Source organism: Oryctolagus cuniculus, chromosome 15, assembly GCF_051225735.1.
Source record: "Oryctolagus cuniculus isolate XC-2025 breed Fujian yellow rabbit chromosome 15, ASM5122573v1, whole genome shotgun sequence".
Lineage (NCBI taxonomy): Eukaryota > Metazoa > Chordata > Mammalia > Lagomorpha > Leporidae > Oryctolagus > Oryctolagus cuniculus.
In genome coordinates, this window is record NC_142881.1 from 35685281 (window position 1) to 35704297 (window position 19017).

The following is a 19017-nucleotide window of genomic DNA, read 5'->3' on the forward strand; positions in this document are numbered from 1 at the left end:
TTGTGTTAAACTCTATTTTGTCTAATATTAAGATGACTACTTCTGTTCATTTTTTCTTTTTCATTAGCATGGAATATCAATTTCCATCCTTACAATTTCAGTCTGTGTGTATCTTTGTTGGTGAGGTATGTTTCTTGGAGACAGCAAATAGAAGGATCTTTTGTTTAATCCATTCAGCCAGTCTGTATTTTTTAATTGGAGACTTTAGGCCATTTAGAATTTAGGCCAATAATATTCAAGGTAATTATTGATAAGTAACAGCATGGTCCTGCCATTTTTCCATAAATATTTCTATTGTTAGCTTCGAATTTCCTTTCTACTTTTACTAGATTTTCTGCCTACGTAGTGTCTCAAGATGATGACAATCTTTCTCTGTTTCTGTGTGTAGCACATCATTAAGCATCATTTGTAAGGTTGGATGAGTGGTGAAAAATTCCTTCAATTTCTGTTTGTTTTTGAAGGTCTTTATTTCACCTATAAATGAGAGTTTTATATGGTATAGTATTCTGGGTTGACAGTTTTTCTCTTTTAGGATTTGGACTATGACTCTCCATTCTCTCCTAGCCAGTAGAGTATCTAATGAGAAATCAACTGTCAGTCTAAATGGAGATCTTCTGAAGGTAATCTGGTGTTTCTCTCATGCACATTTTAGAATCTTTTCTTTATGTTTTATTTCTGAAAGTTTGACTGTAATATGTCATGGTGATGATTTTTTCTGATCATGTCTATTAGGAGTCCTAAGTGCTTCCTGTACTTGAATGTCCATATTGTTCTCCAAATTGGGGAAACTTTTCTATTAATTCACTGAATAGTTCTTCAAATCCACTCTTTCTTTTCTCTCTTTCCATACCTTCAGGAACTCCCAACATAGGTATTTTTGGCCAATTGATAGTACTCCATAAATCTAAAACATTACTTTCAATTTTTTTCTTCTTTTCCTTTCTTTTTTTAAATTTTGTTTGTGTGGTTTTTTTTCTGAGATCTTCCCAATGAAGATCTTCTGGCTCAGATATTCTTTCTTCTTCACCAAGTCTGTTGTTAAAGGTTTTCCTCTGTTTCTTCTATTTGACATATTGAATTCTTCATATTTAATATTTCAGTTTGATTTCTCTTCATTATCTCTGTCTTTCAACAGAATGTTTCATCCATGTAGTGGATAGATTTCTTTAACTCATGTGTTTGTTTCTCTGTGTTTTTGAGTAATCTTATGATCATTCTTTTGAATTACTTTTTGGGTATTTCATTCATTCTCACAGTCTGCTACTGAAGTATTGCTGTGTCCTTTTTGGTGAGTCATATTTTCTTCCTTATTCATGTTTTCCATATTTCTACATTTATTTTTAGGCATTGTAGGAACAGTTGTTGGATTTCTCCTAGTATGGCTTTTATCTTTGAAATATGCTTCAGTGGATTAATAAAGTTTCTGTTCCTTCAGAAGACATCCAGAGGCATATTCTGATGGGGCCAGGAAGCTCCACCCAGTGGTCAAGTGTGGGGCAAGAGTCCAGGGTGGACACCCAAGTTTGGCATGGTAGATCTCCTCTATCGTCAGCAGGGGGGAGGGTATGATCATGTCATCTGTTCTGATCATAGCATCAGCCACTCTCTACGGTGGTGAGCCAACCACCCAGGATGAGCCCACAGTGCCTAGGCAGCTCACCCATGCACGTGCATGAATCACAAAAAGGTTATGCGCTCTTCTCAATATGAGCACAGAATCTTGAACCTCTGATACCAAACAGTGATTGCTCAAAGACCCAGCCATACCATATCACATGTCCTATGGCAAAATCACAGAAATTCCCACAGTAACAGAGCACTGGTCTCCCATAATCACAGAGAACAAGGGATCCATTCTCAGTCTCACAAGCTTTCCCTGCCCACAGGAAGAGCCAGTAGAGGTAGGTCTTCAGGCAAGTAGAGCTTGGAGGTCTTGATAAAGTAGGGAAGAGGAATGCTTCATAGGGCTAAGTGGGTGCTCTGTACCCCGCAACCCTCCAGGCCATACTCAAAGCGGGGACCATGGAGTTATTCCTCAGATAAAATCCCCCAGTGGCACACAGGCCACAGCAGCCTCTACTCACCTTATTAAGATGGTGTTTCTTGCCTGCATGTTCTGAGTGCCTTGCTCCAAGAATATGGCATCTCCTCCAGCCACTGACTGTGGCAATCACCAGCCAACAGCATTTTTCAACTGGACTAGGAAATATGTAATGTAAGGTATGCTGTTTTAACTAATTTTGTGTACAATTTGGTGAAATTAACTACATTCACATTACTATTCAACAAGAACTGTTTTCTTCAGAACTCTTCATCTTGTAAGATTGAGCTTGGTATCATCAAAAAGTAATTCCCCATTCTCAACTTTCCACTGTCAGTGCACATGTAATAGCTCACAGATACCTTTTATCTCTATGAATTTATTTGTCTTTTTCTGAAGGGTTTATTTCATCTTGCATAATGCCCTTAGGTTTATTCATGATGTAGCCTGTGTCAGAATTTTCTTGCTGGAGCTGGCGTTGTAGTTTAGTGGATAAAGCCACTGCCTGAAACACCGACAACCCATGTGGGCACTTGTTCATGTCCAGGCTGATCCACTTCCTATACATCATCCTGCTAATGGCCTGGGAAAAGCAGTGGAAGATGACCCAAGTGCCTGTGCCCCTGCACCCACATGGGAAAACCAGATAAAGCTCTTGGCTCCGGGGTTCAGCCTGGCCCAGCCCAAGCTGTTGTGGCCATCTAGGAAGTAAATCAATGGAAGGAAGATCTCTGTCTGTCCTTTTCTCTCTCTCTGTAACTCTGACTTTAAAATAAATAAATAAAATCTTTATTTTAAAAAAATGAATTTTTTTGGCTTTGAGGCTGAATAGTATTCCATTTTATGCATGCACTAAATTTTGTTTATCCTCAATGGACACTTGGAGTGTCTTCACCTTCTCTCATTTGTGAATGATACTATGAACGTATGTGTATAACTGTCCCTTTGATATGCTCATTTCATTAATTATTGGCATATACCAAAAATTTAATTATTGGACCATATTTTATTCAATTCTTGAATTTTATAGTTTTATTTAACATAAGGTAACTGCATATATTTTGGGGGTATCATGTAGAATTACAATAAATGTATACAATTTCTAATGATTAGATCACAGTAATAGGCATATCTGTCACTTCAGACGTATCATTTATCTGTGTTGGAAACATTCAAAATGCATTCTATTGGCTATTTTGGAATATTGAATCCATTGTTGTTAATCACCGTTATCCAACTGTGCCATAAAACATTAGAAGGCTTTTGACACAGAGGTTGACACAGCTTGGGACATCCACATCCCATATCAGAACTCCTGGAACTGAGTCCTTGCTCTGCTCCTGATTCCAGCTTCCTACTAATGCATACCTGGGAGGTAACAGTGATGGCTCAACTGCATGGGTGCCTGACACTTATGTGGAAGACCTGGATGAAGTTTTTGATTCCTGGATTCATCCTGGCTCAGCTCTGGCTGTCTTGGGAATTTGAGAAGTGAACCAGTGCATGGATAATCTCTCTCTCTCTCTCTCTCTCTCTCTCTCTTTCTGTCTTTTGAATAATTAAAAATTAAGTGAATAAAAAATTTTTAAAAGAAATTATTATTCTTATAACCTGCACTCCTTTATATATGAACAACTTATCTCCATCACCAGCCTCTTCCATTCTACTCCCAGTTTTTAATTATTTGTAGGTTTTGTAAATGGGATTGCTTCTGGAGTTCTTCCTTTGCAGTCTTTTTACTGATATATTTTTAAAGCTATTGTTTTTGTATTTTTTTAGTCTGCAATTTTAATTAATTTTTCATCGGTTCTAACAGCTTCTTGGTGGTCTTAAAAAGATTTTCTCTATATAAAATCATGTCCTCTGTAAACAGGGATAATTTCAACTCCTTCCTTCCTTTGCAGATGCTCTTTATTTCTTCTCCTCATCTAATTGCCGTGGCTAACACTTCCAATACTAAATTGAAGAGTAGTTAGACTATACCTGCTTTCTTGTTCCTCATCTTAGAGTCAGAAATTTCAGCGTTTCCCCACTCAATATGAAGTTGACTGTGGATTTGTCATAGATGCCCCTTATTATGCTGAGGTACACTCCACCTCAATTCTGCCCATGAGGCATTCTAACATATTTTAACTTCATTAATTGATTCATTTGCTTGAAGATTAATGATTTTTATTATGACCTCTACATTTTGAATAAACTTCTCATGTTATCATGAATGGGCTTTCTAAGCTTATTGAATTATCTGATTCTTTTGCACATCATTAAGTTTCCTTAAAACTATTCTCTTAAGTTATTATATAGGAAATTCATCACTTTGCTTTTCTGTGTGGAGTGTTACTAGAGGATCGTTGTGTTCTCTTGAAGGCATTATATCACCTCATTTTTTCATGCTTCTTGAGCTCCTATACTAATCTTTGTGCATCTGGTAGCTCAGTTGCTTCCACCAATTTTATATAATGCCTTCCTTAGTAAGACTTTCTGCTGGCAATGTGTCCTAGAGTACTGGTTGAATATGAAGTGCTTTTGGTGCCTTTGTTCCTAGATGGGCACTTTAGTGAAGGCTTCTACAGCATCTAAGCTGTAATCATTATTTTCTCTTTTTTTTAAGGTTCATTTATTTATTTGAAAGTCAGAGTCAGACAGAGATGAAGGGTGGGTGAGAGAGATTGATCTTCCAACTGCTCGTTCTCTCCCCAAATGGCCACAACGGTTGAGGTTGCGCCAGGACAAAGCCAGGGGCCAGAAACTTCTCTTAACCTCTCTCCCCAATGCATTTTATGGAGGGGTAACACAGGAAACTGCCTCTTTCCTGCCTTCTTCAGTGTATCTTTTATTAGTATACTAAAATCAAGCACTGTAGTCTCTTACTTGTCTACCAAACTCTTTTTTTTTTTTTTATTTGACAGGTAGAGTCATAGACAGTGAGAGAGAAAGACAGAGAGAAAGGTCTTCCTTCCGTTGGTTCACTCCCCAAATGGCTGCCATGGCCAGGCGCTGCTCCGACCTGAAGCCAGGAGCCAGGTGTTTCTTCCTGGTCTCCCATGTGGGTGCAAGAGCCCAAACACTTGGGCCATCCTCCACTGCCCTCCCAGGCCACAGCAGAGAGCTGGACTGGAAGAAGAGCAACCAGGACTAGAACCCAGAGCCCATATGGGATGCCGGTGCTGCAGGTGGAGGACTAACCAAGTGAGCCACAGCGCCGGCCCCATCTACCAAACTCTTGTAACAACAGACTTGTGTGTGAATGGTGTCTCTGTCAGGATATTATTAGTAGTAGATCTTACTCTGCCACCACTTTGCTGCCTCCAGTAATTCAATTTCTAAATTTTTAAGGAACCACTACACTATATCACAGTGGCTGCATCATTTTACATTCTTGGCAGCAGTGAAAAACACTTTCAATTTTCTCAGTTTCTCACAATGACTTACTATGTTTTGGTTTTTCATAACGACAATCCCAGTAGGTAAAAGGTTATATCTCACTGTGCTTTAGATTTTCATTGTTCTAATAATTAATGATAGTGAAGTAGGCAGGCATACAGGTTAAAATGGATTAGGTTTGTAAGTTGGAAGACCACGACTTCGCCATACCCCTGTGTGACCTCATCACCCTACCTGGCCACACCTGGGTGCCCACCAGCCAATCGGGTTAATTAACCACTCCCCTTTGGAATTGGGTTAAAAGCCTAGGATATGGTATGTCCTGGCCCTTCTCTTCTTCCCTGGCCTCTTGCCAGGAGGGGGCTTGCTCTAGCCCTGCGCCTCCAGGGTGCATGGCCTTGGGGCCATGCGCCCTAGGCATTCTGGCCTAGATGCTCCTCCATGTGACTGGTTCCTGGTGCTCAGTATGAACCCATATTTACCTCTCTGTCTTAAATAAAGCTCTCACTCTCCTATGCATCTTTCGCACTAAATAAAAGCTTAAAATGTACCATGCTGCCTCGTTTATCTGTGCTGGTATTTAGAATTCTTCTCTAAATATTAGGCAAGAACCCTCTTGGGCTTATTAATATTGGGGATTTATTAATAAACATATGGTGAAAACATATGGTACCCCAAATTCCGGTAGTATACGTGGCATCCCAGATGGCATTTCTGGGGAACTTTAAAGGGCCAGTTTTTGTATAAGTTTTAGGGGGTCATGTCCAATTTCAATACAGTACATTTTTCATGTGCTTATTGGCAGAGCCATAGCTTCTTTATGGAAAAGTGTATTCAACTTCTTTTCCAAGTTTGTCAGTTGGTTGTTTGCTGCATATTTTTTTTTTTTCATTTGACAGATAGACAGTCAGAAAGAGAGACAGAGAGAAAGGTCTTCCTTTTTCCATTGGTTCACCCCCCAAATGGCCGCCATGGCCAGAACTATGCCGATCCAAAGCCAGGAGCCAGGTGCTTCCTCCTGGTCTCCCACGTGGGTGCAGGCGCCCAAGTACTTGGGCCATCCTCCACTGCCTTCCTGGCCACAGCAGAGAGCTGGATGGAGGAGGAGCAGCCAGAACTAGAACCCAGTACCCATATGGAATGCTGGCACCGCAGGTTGAGGATTAGCCAAGTTAGCCACTGCTTCGGACTGTTTGCTGCTTTTATTATTGTTATTGCAATTCAGGGCTTCTTCTGTCTACATATGCACTCCCATTGTGTTTCACTCTGTTGTTAGCTTGCCTTTACACACAAAGTTAATTTTGATGCAGTCCAATTCATCTAGTTTTTCTTTTCTTGCCTACTCTTTTGCTGTCTTAATAAAGAACTTACTGCCAAAGCCTATGTCATAAATTGTCCTGTAAAGTATAATTTTGAATTCAATCAATCCACTGTTCCCTAGATACAACATTTTCTATGAGGCAAGCAGCCTCCAGAATCATTTGAAATATCAAAATATCATTCCAGGTTTTATGTTTTCTGAACCATTATGATAAAGAGGGTAAAAGATATTTCTGGGACTTTATATCAGATAAGTTAAAGAAGAGATTCCTGCTTGCTGGTGATTGGTAAACAACTTGTGGAGTAAAGATAGTGCTTAGGGGGAAATTTAGAGCATTAAAGGCAAGCATTAAAAATAAGAATTTTTAAAACCCAGTAATTTAAGTATCTACTTTAGGAAAATGAAGATTTAGTTATTTCCAAAAAAGAGAAGAAAAAATAAAATAATTTAAAAATTAGTACAAAAATCAATAAAACAGGACATGAAAAAAGTTCACAATATTGCTTGTTTTTTCACACCAGAGCTAACATATTAAAACTTGTCATTTAAAGATCAACAAAGGTTAAATGAAGATAATGTGTTAACTTTCACTTTTTTGTTTCTAGGTTCTATGAATATAGAAGGAAAAATGATAATCATGTATTTTTAAATGTCTTAAAGGTTCAGTGTTGTATATCTTGGAGATGAAATGAAGCTAATGATTAGAGTACCACGATACCATATTACATAATATATCTGCTAAGTGTAAAAAATGTGGTCGAAAGGAGCAAATTAATAAGATCTCATGAGACTTTCTAGGAATTCTGTTTTCTGGGAGGAAAGAATAACACATATACAATTTGCAATATGAGAGCAGGTATACATACTTGAATGTCAGTTGTAAGCACAAATATTAAAAATATTTAAAAATTTTTATAGTGTCAACTATATCATCAAATCAGGGGCATGTATTTGGATACTTTAAGCTCCTTCAGCTAATCCTCTTAAAATTCTCCAACACTGTAAAAATTAAAAGAAAGAATAAAACGGAAGGAAGAGAGAGGATAGGAGCATGGGCAGTAGGGTGGGTAGTGTGGGAAGTATCACTATGCCCCTAAATTTATATATATGAAATATAAGAAATTTGTTCACGTTGTATAAATAATTTTTAAAAAGAAAAAAGGACAAGATGGAATAAAAAAAGGAAAGCAATGTTTGGTGTAATTACTAATATAAATTAGTTTAAACCTTGGAAAAAAATTCCCAGCAGGTGGTAACTACTCCTGAACATAGTTTCTTTCTTTCACATCCAAGTCTCCAGCACCTCTAGGTGACATTCAAGAGACTGCTCTTCTTCTATTTTTGCAGATTTGTGCCAATCAATATAAGAACCAGCATGGCCTCTAGGGACTTTGTTTTCTTTCATTTCTTCTCACATTATGTACAAAAGAAAGAAAATTTGAGACTGAGTCAACATTTAATAATGCTTCTATTGAAAAAACATAAAGGAGAAATGATTCTGAATTGTCAAATACCAACCATCTTGCTCAATTTTATAGTGATAATATATTAATAACTCAGCATTAGACAGGTATTAGTCCCTATGGTGATCAATCCAAGAGTTACAGATGATAAGGAATAGCAGATACACATTTATAAAGAGACACCAAAAAGAAAAAAAACACCTCTCTAATGGAGGCTATGTCTTGAGTAATGAATAAATGTCAGAGGACATGACAGAGAAGGGACCCATGCTAGGCGAAGGAGTAGGAAGCTGCTCTGGAGGGGTGGGGATAGCAGATGACAGCCCAGCAGCAGCCACATCACCTGTCTTCAGACAGGAATGAGACAGAGCTTGTACAAGGGTGGCACACGGCTAAACCCAGTGGAGAGTGGAGTGATGTCAATGTCTTTTGGGTCAACCAGAGGCTTCAGGGTAAAGTTCTGCAAAATGGTAGTCAGGAATAAAAACAGCTCCATGCGGGCCAGGGCCTCTCCCACACACACTCGCTTTCCTGAGAAGAAAAAAAAAAAGCACAGAGGATTTGTTACCCAAGCACTGGGTTGTGAAATTATCACAAGAAGTATGCAGTGACTGCTTGCTCAAGGACTGAGCAGAAGGGTGGGTGGATGGAAGACAGGATGACTGGGAGAATTGTTGGATACACACACGGAACAAAGGATAAGCACTTACTATCCATATAACATCTGATTATATCAGGTGTCCCTCACTTTACAAATGTTTATTGAATATAAGTTCTGTGCCACACATCTCATTAACATCGCCACATTATAAACACTTTGAGTTTAGACCAGATTTTTTAAGAAACACACATTTCTTGTGCAGAGGGTTGAAGAGAGAAAGGTTGAGTGGAGGTTGCTCATATACAAATATACTTCAGAAAACTCATGATAAAATGGAATGGAAATGTAAGTCTATTATGGCTCAGAAACAGTTGAAATCCATCAAAAATTTTGCATATTATGCATTTGCAAAGAATTATTGAGGACTTCTCTAATGCTTGGATAACAATGTTTTTCATCAAGATGGACATAATTTCACATTATTTTCCATAAACCTAAAAGTGCCCTCATATTTTATGTCCCTTTGAAACTGTGGCAGAATATTCAAAGCCTTTCTTTCCCCCCAGGGCAATTTCAAATCCATATGTCTAAATGGATCACTCTTTGAGTTTAAAACCATAAGTGGCTCTCATGTCCCTACCTTAGAATGAGGTCCAAATGGCTTGATTTGGACCTTCACAATCTGTTCATGGACTGATGATCAATATCACTCCTTCCACTCTACTCAATTGTAGTCTCCCCTCTTCATCAATTTCCAGTCCACCATGAAGTTTCAAGCTTCATTCAGCACTATCCCATTGATCTAAGATCGCCTCTCCTCTGCTTCCTTTGGAACCTATGTCTTATGACTCTTCTTCTTTACAATATTTGTAATCCCAAGTTCTTCCTCTAAGTTACCTCATCATATTCACAATCCACTGTAACATGGATCACCTTAAACATTATTCTCTATTTTTCTATGCAGATAAAAATGTGTTTTCAGGGACCAGCACTGTGTTGTAGTGGGTTGGGCCTCCACCTGCAGTGCCATCATCCCAATAGCATCTCCCTGTTAATGGCCCAGGAAAGCAGCAGAAGATGTTCCAAATACTTGGGCCCCTGCACCCACATGGGAGACCTGGAAGAAGCTCCTGGCTTCTGGCTTCTGGCTTCTGGCTTCAGAATCGTTATGGCCATTTGGAGAGTGAACCAGTGAGTGGAAGACCTCTCTCTCTCTCTCTCTTTCTCTCTCTCTCTCTCTCATCTTCTTCTCTCTGTCTGTAGCTTTGCCTCTTAAATAAATAAATAAAAATCTTTTATAAAAAAATGCGATTTCATTAAAAGAAGAGCCCAGACCTTCACATGCTGACGTGTATGATGCCAGACCCAAAAGATTGAAGACACAGAGAAAAGGAAATGGGATTCCATGTAGAGACTCAGTACACTCAATTTAGCTGTGGAGACTAAATGTCCAAGGTGTATGATCATGAGTGTAGGAAGATTCAGGTACTCTGCGATCACCTCAGAGCACCCTCCACATTCCCAGAATTTCCCCTTCCTAGATTTATATGACCCCCTGGATCTACAGAGAACGCCCTGCTCCTGAAGTCCATTGTCTTCCTAACAGTGCCCTGCATCGCTCCTTTCCTTGCTGTCTCCTCTGAGGCAATTCAATCTTCTCCTCTGCTGTCAGTTAGCTCCAGGATGTCAATGAACAGAAGATAGTTACCCCATCCAGTCTCCTTAGCAGCCTGTGCTTTCCTTTCTCAAAGCACTCGTTTTCTGGATTCTAATATTCTGGCTATTCCAGAACATATAGTTCCTGACTTGGACGGGAGCCTCTTAAGAAATCATCTTATGATCTGAGATATTAATTATATCCCTACAGCTTACTCAGAATGAAGGTCACCACAGAGAAGATTCTCAGAGTTATCAGCCCATATACCGTTCTCATAATAGGCGAAGAAAGCCTAATGACATGCACATTCTAAGAGGAGCACATGTGTAGCTAGATGCACTTAGAGGCAGAGTTTGATTAACTTACACTTCAGCATTCTCAGTTTGGAAGAACTGGATCAACACCCCACAACTCCACTAACCTGGCTGTAAAATAAGAATGTACCACAAGAAAGGCATGGGCCATGGGAGTGGTGCACCTGTTCACGTACAAAGAGCGAATCTACCAGCTCTATGGAACAAACAACCTAAGTTTCAACTCATCCCCAAAATCTGTCTTGTCCCTGAGGTTCAAATGGAAATAACTTTCTGTTACCTGCTGAGAAAGGCATAAAGTAGTCACTTTTCTTAAAGTTGCCGCTGGCATCCAGGAAGTGGTCAGGGTCAAACCGGTCTGGGTTCAGGAATTCTTTGTCATCATGCAGCACAGAAGTCAGTGATGTTATTACAGCTGTGCCCTGGAAAAAGCAGACAAACTGAATCCTAAAGAAGCCAAGGAACGGAAGAAAGGATGGAAATCACCTCATTCAAGCCATTTGCCTGTAGATAGCAAATCCATGTGCAAAGACGTACACTGACATTTCCTGCCAGAAAATGAAATAAACAGGAAAAAGTTTGAGCCCAAAAGCAGATTGTCCTCAGCACCCTCTAGTAGCATTGGATGGGCTGAGTACTTGGGAACGCGCTTGTCAAACCCTCTGCAGGCCCTCTATTTTTCACAAAGTTTGGACACAGGTCCTGTCCTTACTTGTTACTCTAATCCCTCGCTCAGTTTTCACACAACTCATATATGGGCTTTCATCTAAAAAGGAAGCCTGTGCTGACCTGAGAAAAGTCAGGAGTATTTGGAAATTGCTCATAGGGCATTTTAGGTGATAACCTGATGAAACTTAATAGGACTTCTAGGATGATACCAACAAGTACACTTAAATCTATTTATTCCTCATTATTTTAATGCAATATTTATTTTTCAATTTAAAAATGTAGGGGAACTCTTCATTACAAGTGAATCCTACATTTTAAAAAAATGTCAGGCTTGATGCTTAAAGTAGTGATTTTATGTCACTTGAGATGCCCACATTCTATATTGCAATGTCTGGCTTTTAGTTTCAGCTCTGCTTGAAATGCCAGCTTCCTTCTAAAGTGCACCCTGAGAGACAGCAAGTAATGGCTCAAGTACTTGAGTCTTGGGAAATTCAAACTGAGTTCTGAATCTCATACATTTGGAGAGTGAAACAGTACATAGATGACTCTCTCTCTCTCTCTCTCTTTCTCTCTTTCTCTCTTTCTCTCTCCCCCTCTCTCTCCCCCTCTCTCTCCCCCCTTCTCTTTCCCTGCATCTCTCAAATAAATAAAAATATTTTTTTCAAAAATCAGTGTAAAAATAAGGCATGAAAAATCAGAGAAATCATCATTATGCAATAATTCAGATAGTATCAATGAAGATTGGGTTTATCAAATAACAAGTTCTAATGTACAATAAGGTAGCTATAGTTTAAAAACAGGTACTGTACATCTTTCTTTAAAAAAAAAAAAACAGAATAAAGGATTCTTAATGTTTTCAAATGTTTGAGGAGATACTTATATTTGCCCTGATTTTGACGTTACCCCTGTATCAAAACATCATGTTGGGGCTGGTGCTGTGGAGTAGTGAGTAAAGCTGCTCCCTGCAGTACTGGCATCCCATATGGGTGCCGATTCAAGTCTCGGATGCTCCACTTCAGATCAGAAGCTCTACTATGGCCTGGGAAAGCGGTGGAAGATGGCCCAAGTGCTTGGGCCCCTACACCTGTGTGGGAGACCCGGAAGAAACTCCTGGCTCCTGGCTTCGGATTGGCACAGCTCCAGCCTTCGTGCCATCTAGGGAGTGAACCAATGGATGGAAGACCTCCTCTGTCTCTAACTCTCTCTTCAACTCTGTCTTTAAAAAAAAAAAAAAAAAAAAAAAAAAAAAAAAAAAAAACCTTTTCCCTAAATGATGGCTAACAGTATCAGAACCAAAGTTCATACTAAAGTTCTGCCTTTTGTAGCAGTAATTTGCATATCTGAATACCACTTGGATTTTCCATTTTCAGGAAATAGTTGGAAGAACATACTACCTACCTCATTTCTCTACACAAGTAACTCTCCTTCCAATCTCTACATAAGCATGAAGCTATGATTCTCCCCATGCATCCTGCTGGCACTCAAATTACCTGGAAAGCTGGAAAGAGATTTAATCATGGCACACGTAATGCCAGTGACCATTCTTCAACTTGGGGGAAATTTTTATTCCCCATATTTGTTCAAATGAACCTTCTCAAAATTTTCTATAGGAGTCAATTTTACCCTCTTCCTGCTTTTCTATTACAGCTCCTAAAATATGAACGTGTGTTTTATTAGAGATGTAATAATACAATTCTTTATCTGAAACCTTTAAAACCCAGTGTTTTAAATTCAGAATTACGTAGACATTCAGAAAGATTTTACAAGATGTTTGCACAGATTTTATGATGCTCTCAATAATGTGGAGAACACCATGTAATCAAACACACTCTAATAAAATATTAAAATATTCACACAGAGCAGGACAAATAAGGAAAAGAAGTAGATTCGTATCAGTTCAAATAAAATGTAAGCCACCAAATAAAACTGTGCTGACTTCAATTTATTTTAAAATTCCCCAGATTTTGGTGTTGTAACACTGAGGATAAAAAATGTCTAGCCCTGTATTACCAAACAAAACCTGGCAGAGTAGGCAGCAGTTAAGACACCTACAACCTGTATCAAAATACCTAGGTCTAATTCCCAACTCTGACTCCTAAATCCAGATTTCTGCTACTGCTGGCATAAATGATAAGAAGGAATCACACTCCTGCTGCCCATGTGGGAGGCCTACATGGCATTCTCAGATCCACAACCCAGTCTGCCCAGGCATTAGAGAATTGAACCAGAAAACAGAAACTCTCTCTCTTTTCACTGTTACTGCTCTCAGCCTCTCAACTATTCTTTTTAAAAAGACAAACAATATTCTGTCAGCCTAGTGAAGGACAGATGGACCTTTTGTAGAAGATGAACCTCAGGAGAGACTTATTTTTTCATATGTTAATGTAGCACTTCACCAACACATATTAAGCACTCCAAAGACAGAATTTAAAATGGACATAATAAGAACAGAAAGAGCATGTTTAATTTATCAGTTAAGACGTCTGTGTCCCACATTTTAGTACTAGGGTTCAGTTCCCAGCTTCAGTACCCGACTCCAGTTTCCTGCTAGTGCAAATCCTTGGGAGGCCCTGGTTGAGTTCCTGTCACCCATAAGGGGGACATGGATTGCATTCCCAGTTCTCAGGTTAAGAACAACAATGGCCATTTTGCAGAATTTTGGGGAATGAACCTATGGATTACATTCTCTCTCTTTCTCTCTCTCCCTCCCCTACAAATAATGTTTCTTAAAAAGAATAAGGAAGAAGGGAAAGAAAATAAAAATAAACTTACAGTAGGGAACATTACCTATATTATTTTATGAGGTCAACATTACCTTCACATCAAAAATATGTGGAATAGGGTTAAATGTTAAAGTGATCATATAAATAGGATTAAGGGTCTGGTAACAATAACAGAATTAAAAAGGAACGAATGCTCCAACATGAGAAGCAGTCCACACAGCAGACTCATAGAATGACAATTGCTTTAAGCAGCACTCTGACTTCAGAATCAGCACTTAAGGCATTCTGGTCTGGCTGAAAAACCCATGAGAGCATTTCAGGCATGGAAAACCAAGACAGGGTGGCAAAAAAATGTCCTCCATGAAGGACCTCTGTGAGATCTCAGTGGAAAGAAGTGGTCATCAAAGAAGGATTTATTTTTCTCTGAAGGGAGGAGAGAACTTCCACTTTGCTTATGGTCCTGTCTAAATACTGATGCAGTTTGTGGACTCAAAAGGCTTCCACAGCCTAGGCAGCTCATGTCAAGAGCCTCGCATAATCACTGACATCCTACATAAGAGTGTTAATTGTTAAGTTAACAACAGGAGCCACTGTGCATTAACTTCCCATATAAGACCTCTATCCTCAAATAGTGGTATTATGAGAGTTTACTGTAAAACTTGTTCTCAAAGATCTATTTCATTTTAGTGTATTAAGTGGAGGATATTCTTATATCTCATAAGTTTTAGTTATGCCTGTGCCCAACTCCATTACTTGATTTTTTTAAGGTGCTTCTTCAATTAAAGATAAAACTCTTTCTCAAGGACTGACTTTCTTTCAATTTATTAAGTGGAGGATATTCTTAGGTCTCATAAGTTATGCCTAAGTGCTCGCAAAAGATGTGTCATTCTTTAAAGTTAACTAAGTTTCTAAAAAAATAAAACAAGTGAAATTAACTTTGAGATGCATTAACTTTGAACAGCCCTTGTCTCAACTGTTGAGGAATAATTTATTTCTTTTTTCATGCAAAATTGTTGAGCTCTTTACTTAGTATAGAGTTGGTCTTCTGTATTTGTATACTGGAAATCACATATCAACCAGGGATGCCCACATTCATGTCTTCTACTCAACACTGTTCTAGAACCCATTGTGGTTAAACAGTGCAATAATGAGAACTGAAAAATAATGAGGAAAAAAAAAACATTAAACCAGATTGCAGAATTGTGTATGTAGAAATTACACATGAATCTACAAGTTATTAGTAACCATAAATGAATTTAACAAGGCTGCTAGACATAATGTTATCAAAACAATAAGGCCCCAGCGACCAAAGTGTGTACATAGTTTTTTATAACTCAACCCACAAAAAGCAAAAAGCCTATGAAGCTACCCAGCATAAGAGTTTTGCACTGCTCTCATTTTGTGCCTATAGAGGAATTTATGACATTCTTGTCTAGCCATACTTGTTTGGAAACTACAAAAGTATAGACAGGCAGTGTAGAAGGAACAAACTTACCTTGGGGATGAAGTAGTTTCTGAATTTAACGTTACAGGTTGTTGCACGGGGCACGTTGTTGGGGATGAGGTCAGTGTATCTCTGGATCTCGTGCACCGTGGCATCCGTGTAGGGCATGCGGCTCCTGTCCTGCATGCAGGGGCTCCGGTGTCGGCCAATCACACGCTCAATCTCCTCCTGCACTTTAGCTGAGAAGACACAAGTAAGAAATCTTCAATAGGAGAACGTGGCACATTTCTCATAGCAGCTGAGGGCTAAGTGAATCATGATGAAGGTGTCCAAGCAACCCTAAAAGACCATAGCACACAGAGACTTGCAGAAAGAATCATTGTGTTAAAGACACAGATAAGGAACAACAAAACATTTATGGAAAAATCTAATTATGAAAAGCATATGCTTATATTTCAATTTTTTCCACAAAAATCAGCTTATCTTTTGTAGATATACATAATTTTTATGACTCCAAAGTAACACATACATTTCATTCTCTTGATAAAATGCCATGCTAAAGATTTACATAGAATTGTAAAATGTAAATAAAAAATTCAGAATCCTACTATGTACCAAACAATCCATGTATTTTTGATTCAATCATCATAACATCCTTCTTAATGTTTATTTTTTTTTTTTTTGACAGGTAGCTTTATAGACAGTGAGAGAAAGAGAGAATGGTCTTCCTTCCATTGGTTCACTCCCCTAATGCCGGCACTGTGCAGATCCAAAGCCAGGAGCCAGGTGCCTCCTTCTGGTCTCCCATGCGGGTATAGGGCCCAAGCACTTGGGCCATCCTCCACTGCCTTCCCGGGCCACAGCAGAGAGCTGGACTGGAAGATAAGCAACCGGGACAAACCCCGGCACCCTAACCGGGACTAGAACCCGGGGTGCCGGCGCCACAGGTGGAGGATTAGCCAAGTGAGCCACAGCGCCAGCCCTATCCTTCTTAATGTTAAATCCACATCATAAAAAGAAGACATGATTGGCCGGCACCATGGCGTAGCGGGTAAAGCCGCCTACTGCAGTGCCAGCATCCCATACGGGCGCCGGTTCGTGTCCCGGCTGCTCTACTTCAGATCCAGCTCTCTGCTATGGCCTAGGAAAACAGTAGAGATAGTCCAAGTCCTTGGGCCCCTGCACCTACATAGGAGACCTGGAGGAAGCTCCTGGCTCCTGGCTTCGAACTGGCGCAGCTCAAGCAGTTGAGGCCAATTGGGGAGTAAATCAGTGAACCAGTGGATGGAAGCTCTCTCTCTCCGCCTCCCCTCTCTCTGTGTAACTCTGACTTTCAAATAAATAAATAAATAATAAAACTTTAAAAAAAGACATGAGATGATCAACCTCAAGTAATTTACCCACATCACAGCAGACTCTGATCATATGTTCCATTGGCTATATCATCCTGCTTTTCTCATCCTGCATATTTTATTTGATTTGCTCTCTCTTGTGAGATATACACATGATAATTAAACCATAGCAACAATCTTACCTATGCAACTTGTCCAAAAAGAAAATAAACTTATATTTAATGCCATCTTCCGTTGACATGTTGAAGTATTTTGATTTCACTCTCTTACAGACTAGGCATTAAGAGAAATTTGTGCACACCTGCACATTAACATATGGTATAACAAATACAAACAGATATTAAAAATGCTTTAAATTTAAATATGTACAGAATGTTAACTCCAAAAATTACCTTGACAGATCAAAAATGAGTTTCATAGCAAAGTGATATATTATATTTAAAGAGAATTCTATAAACACACTTGTATCTGGGTATTGATTTGTGTGTTCAGTGTGTGAGTTTATTTGCAACTTGAAAACTAACTGAGCACCAAAGGGGAAATTTGCTGAAGTGAAATGGACACTATGAGAAACAGTGACTTGATCAGCTCTTGTCCTGACTGTTGATGTACAATGTAATACTTTATCCATTTTAGTATTTTTTTTTGTTCTAGTACTATTGGTTGAACTCTGTAATTAACACACAATTATTCTTAGGTGTTTAAATTTTAACTGAAAAGTGATCCCTGTTAGGAATTTGGAAAACATTATGCTGAGTGAAATAAGCCAGTTCCAAAGGGGCAAATACCACATGTTCTCCCTGATCGGTGACAACTAACTGAGCACCAAAAAGGAAACCTGTTAAAGTGAAATGAACACTATGAGAAACGGTGACTTGATCAGCCTTTGCCCTGACTGTTGATGAACGACTTAATACATTATCCCTCTTAGTATTTTTTTGTTTGTTCTACTTAATGCTTTTGGTTGAATACTGTAATCAATACACAGTTATTCTCAAGTGTTGAAACTTAACTGAAAAGTGATTGCTGTTAAATATAAGAGTGGGAATAAGAGAGGGAAGAGATGTGCAATTCAGGACATGCTCAAGCTGACTTACCTCAAACGGTAGAGTTAGAAACATACCAGGGGATTCCAATTCAATCCCATCAAGGTGGCATGTACCAATGCCATCTCACTAGTCCCAGTGATCAATTTCTGTTCACAATTGATCATAATGATAGGACTAAGAACCAAAGGGATCACATAAACAAGGCTAGTGTCTGCAAATACTAGTTGATAGAATAAAAAAGGGAGAGAACGATCCAACATGGGAAGCGAGATACACAGCAAACTCATAGAATGGCAGATGTCCTTAACAGCACTCTGGCCTCAGAATCAGCCCTTAAGGCATTTGGATCTGCCTGAAGAGCCCATGAGAGTATTTCAGGCATGGAAAGCAAGACACTCTGGGGAAGAAAAAAAAAAAAAAAAAAAAAAAACCACAACAACCTATATGAAAGATCTCCACGAGTGAGATCCCAGTGGAAAGAACAGGTCATCAAAGAAGGAGGTACCTTTCTCTGAAGGGAGGAGAGAACTTCCACTTTGACTATGACTCTTGTCTAAATAAGATCGATGTCTGCAAACTCAAAAGGCCTCCATAGCCTTGGCAACTCATGACAAGAGCCTAGGGTGATTACTGATGCCATAAACAAGAGTGTCAATTTGTTAAGTCAACAGCAGGGGTCACTGTGCACTTACTCCTCATGTAGGATCTCTGTCCTTAATTTGCTGTACATTGTGATTTAATGCTATAACTAGTACTCCAACAGTATTTTTCACTTTATGTTTCTATGTGGGTGCAAACTGTTGAAATCTTTACTTAATATATGCTAAAATGATCTTCTGTATAAAAAGAGAATTGAAAATGAATCTTGATGTGAATGGAAGGGGGGAAGGAGAGGGAAAGGGGAGGGTTGCGGGTGGGAGGGAAGTTATGGGGGGGGGGAGCCATTGTAATCCATAAGCTGTACTTTGGAAATTTATATTAATTAAATACAAGTTAAAA

General features: G+C 39.1%; 1 protein-coding gene across 4 annotated transcripts in view; it reads right to left on the reverse strand.

Moving 5' to 3' along the window:
* LOC100346305 (cytochrome P450 2C1) overlaps positions 1-19017 on the reverse strand; it is a 77791-nt gene that overhangs the window by 20242 nt on the left and 38532 nt on the right. For 2 of the 4 annotated variants that reach the window (XM_002718524.6, XM_089314712.1), the window contains 3 exons: positions 15669-15856; positions 11062-11203; positions 8196-8740 (listed from right to left, as the gene is read on the reverse strand). In XM_002718524.6, the coding sequence (XP_002718570.3) occupies positions 8559-8740; positions 11062-11203; positions 15669-15856 (512 nt within the window). In that variant the 3' untranslated portion in view covers positions 8196-8558. Of the gene's footprint in view, positions 1-2084; positions 2200-8195; positions 8741-11061; positions 11204-15668; positions 15857-19017 lie in introns of those variants that run through there. The other 2 variants (XR_016222101.1, XM_089314711.1) reach the window with 2 other exon arrangements.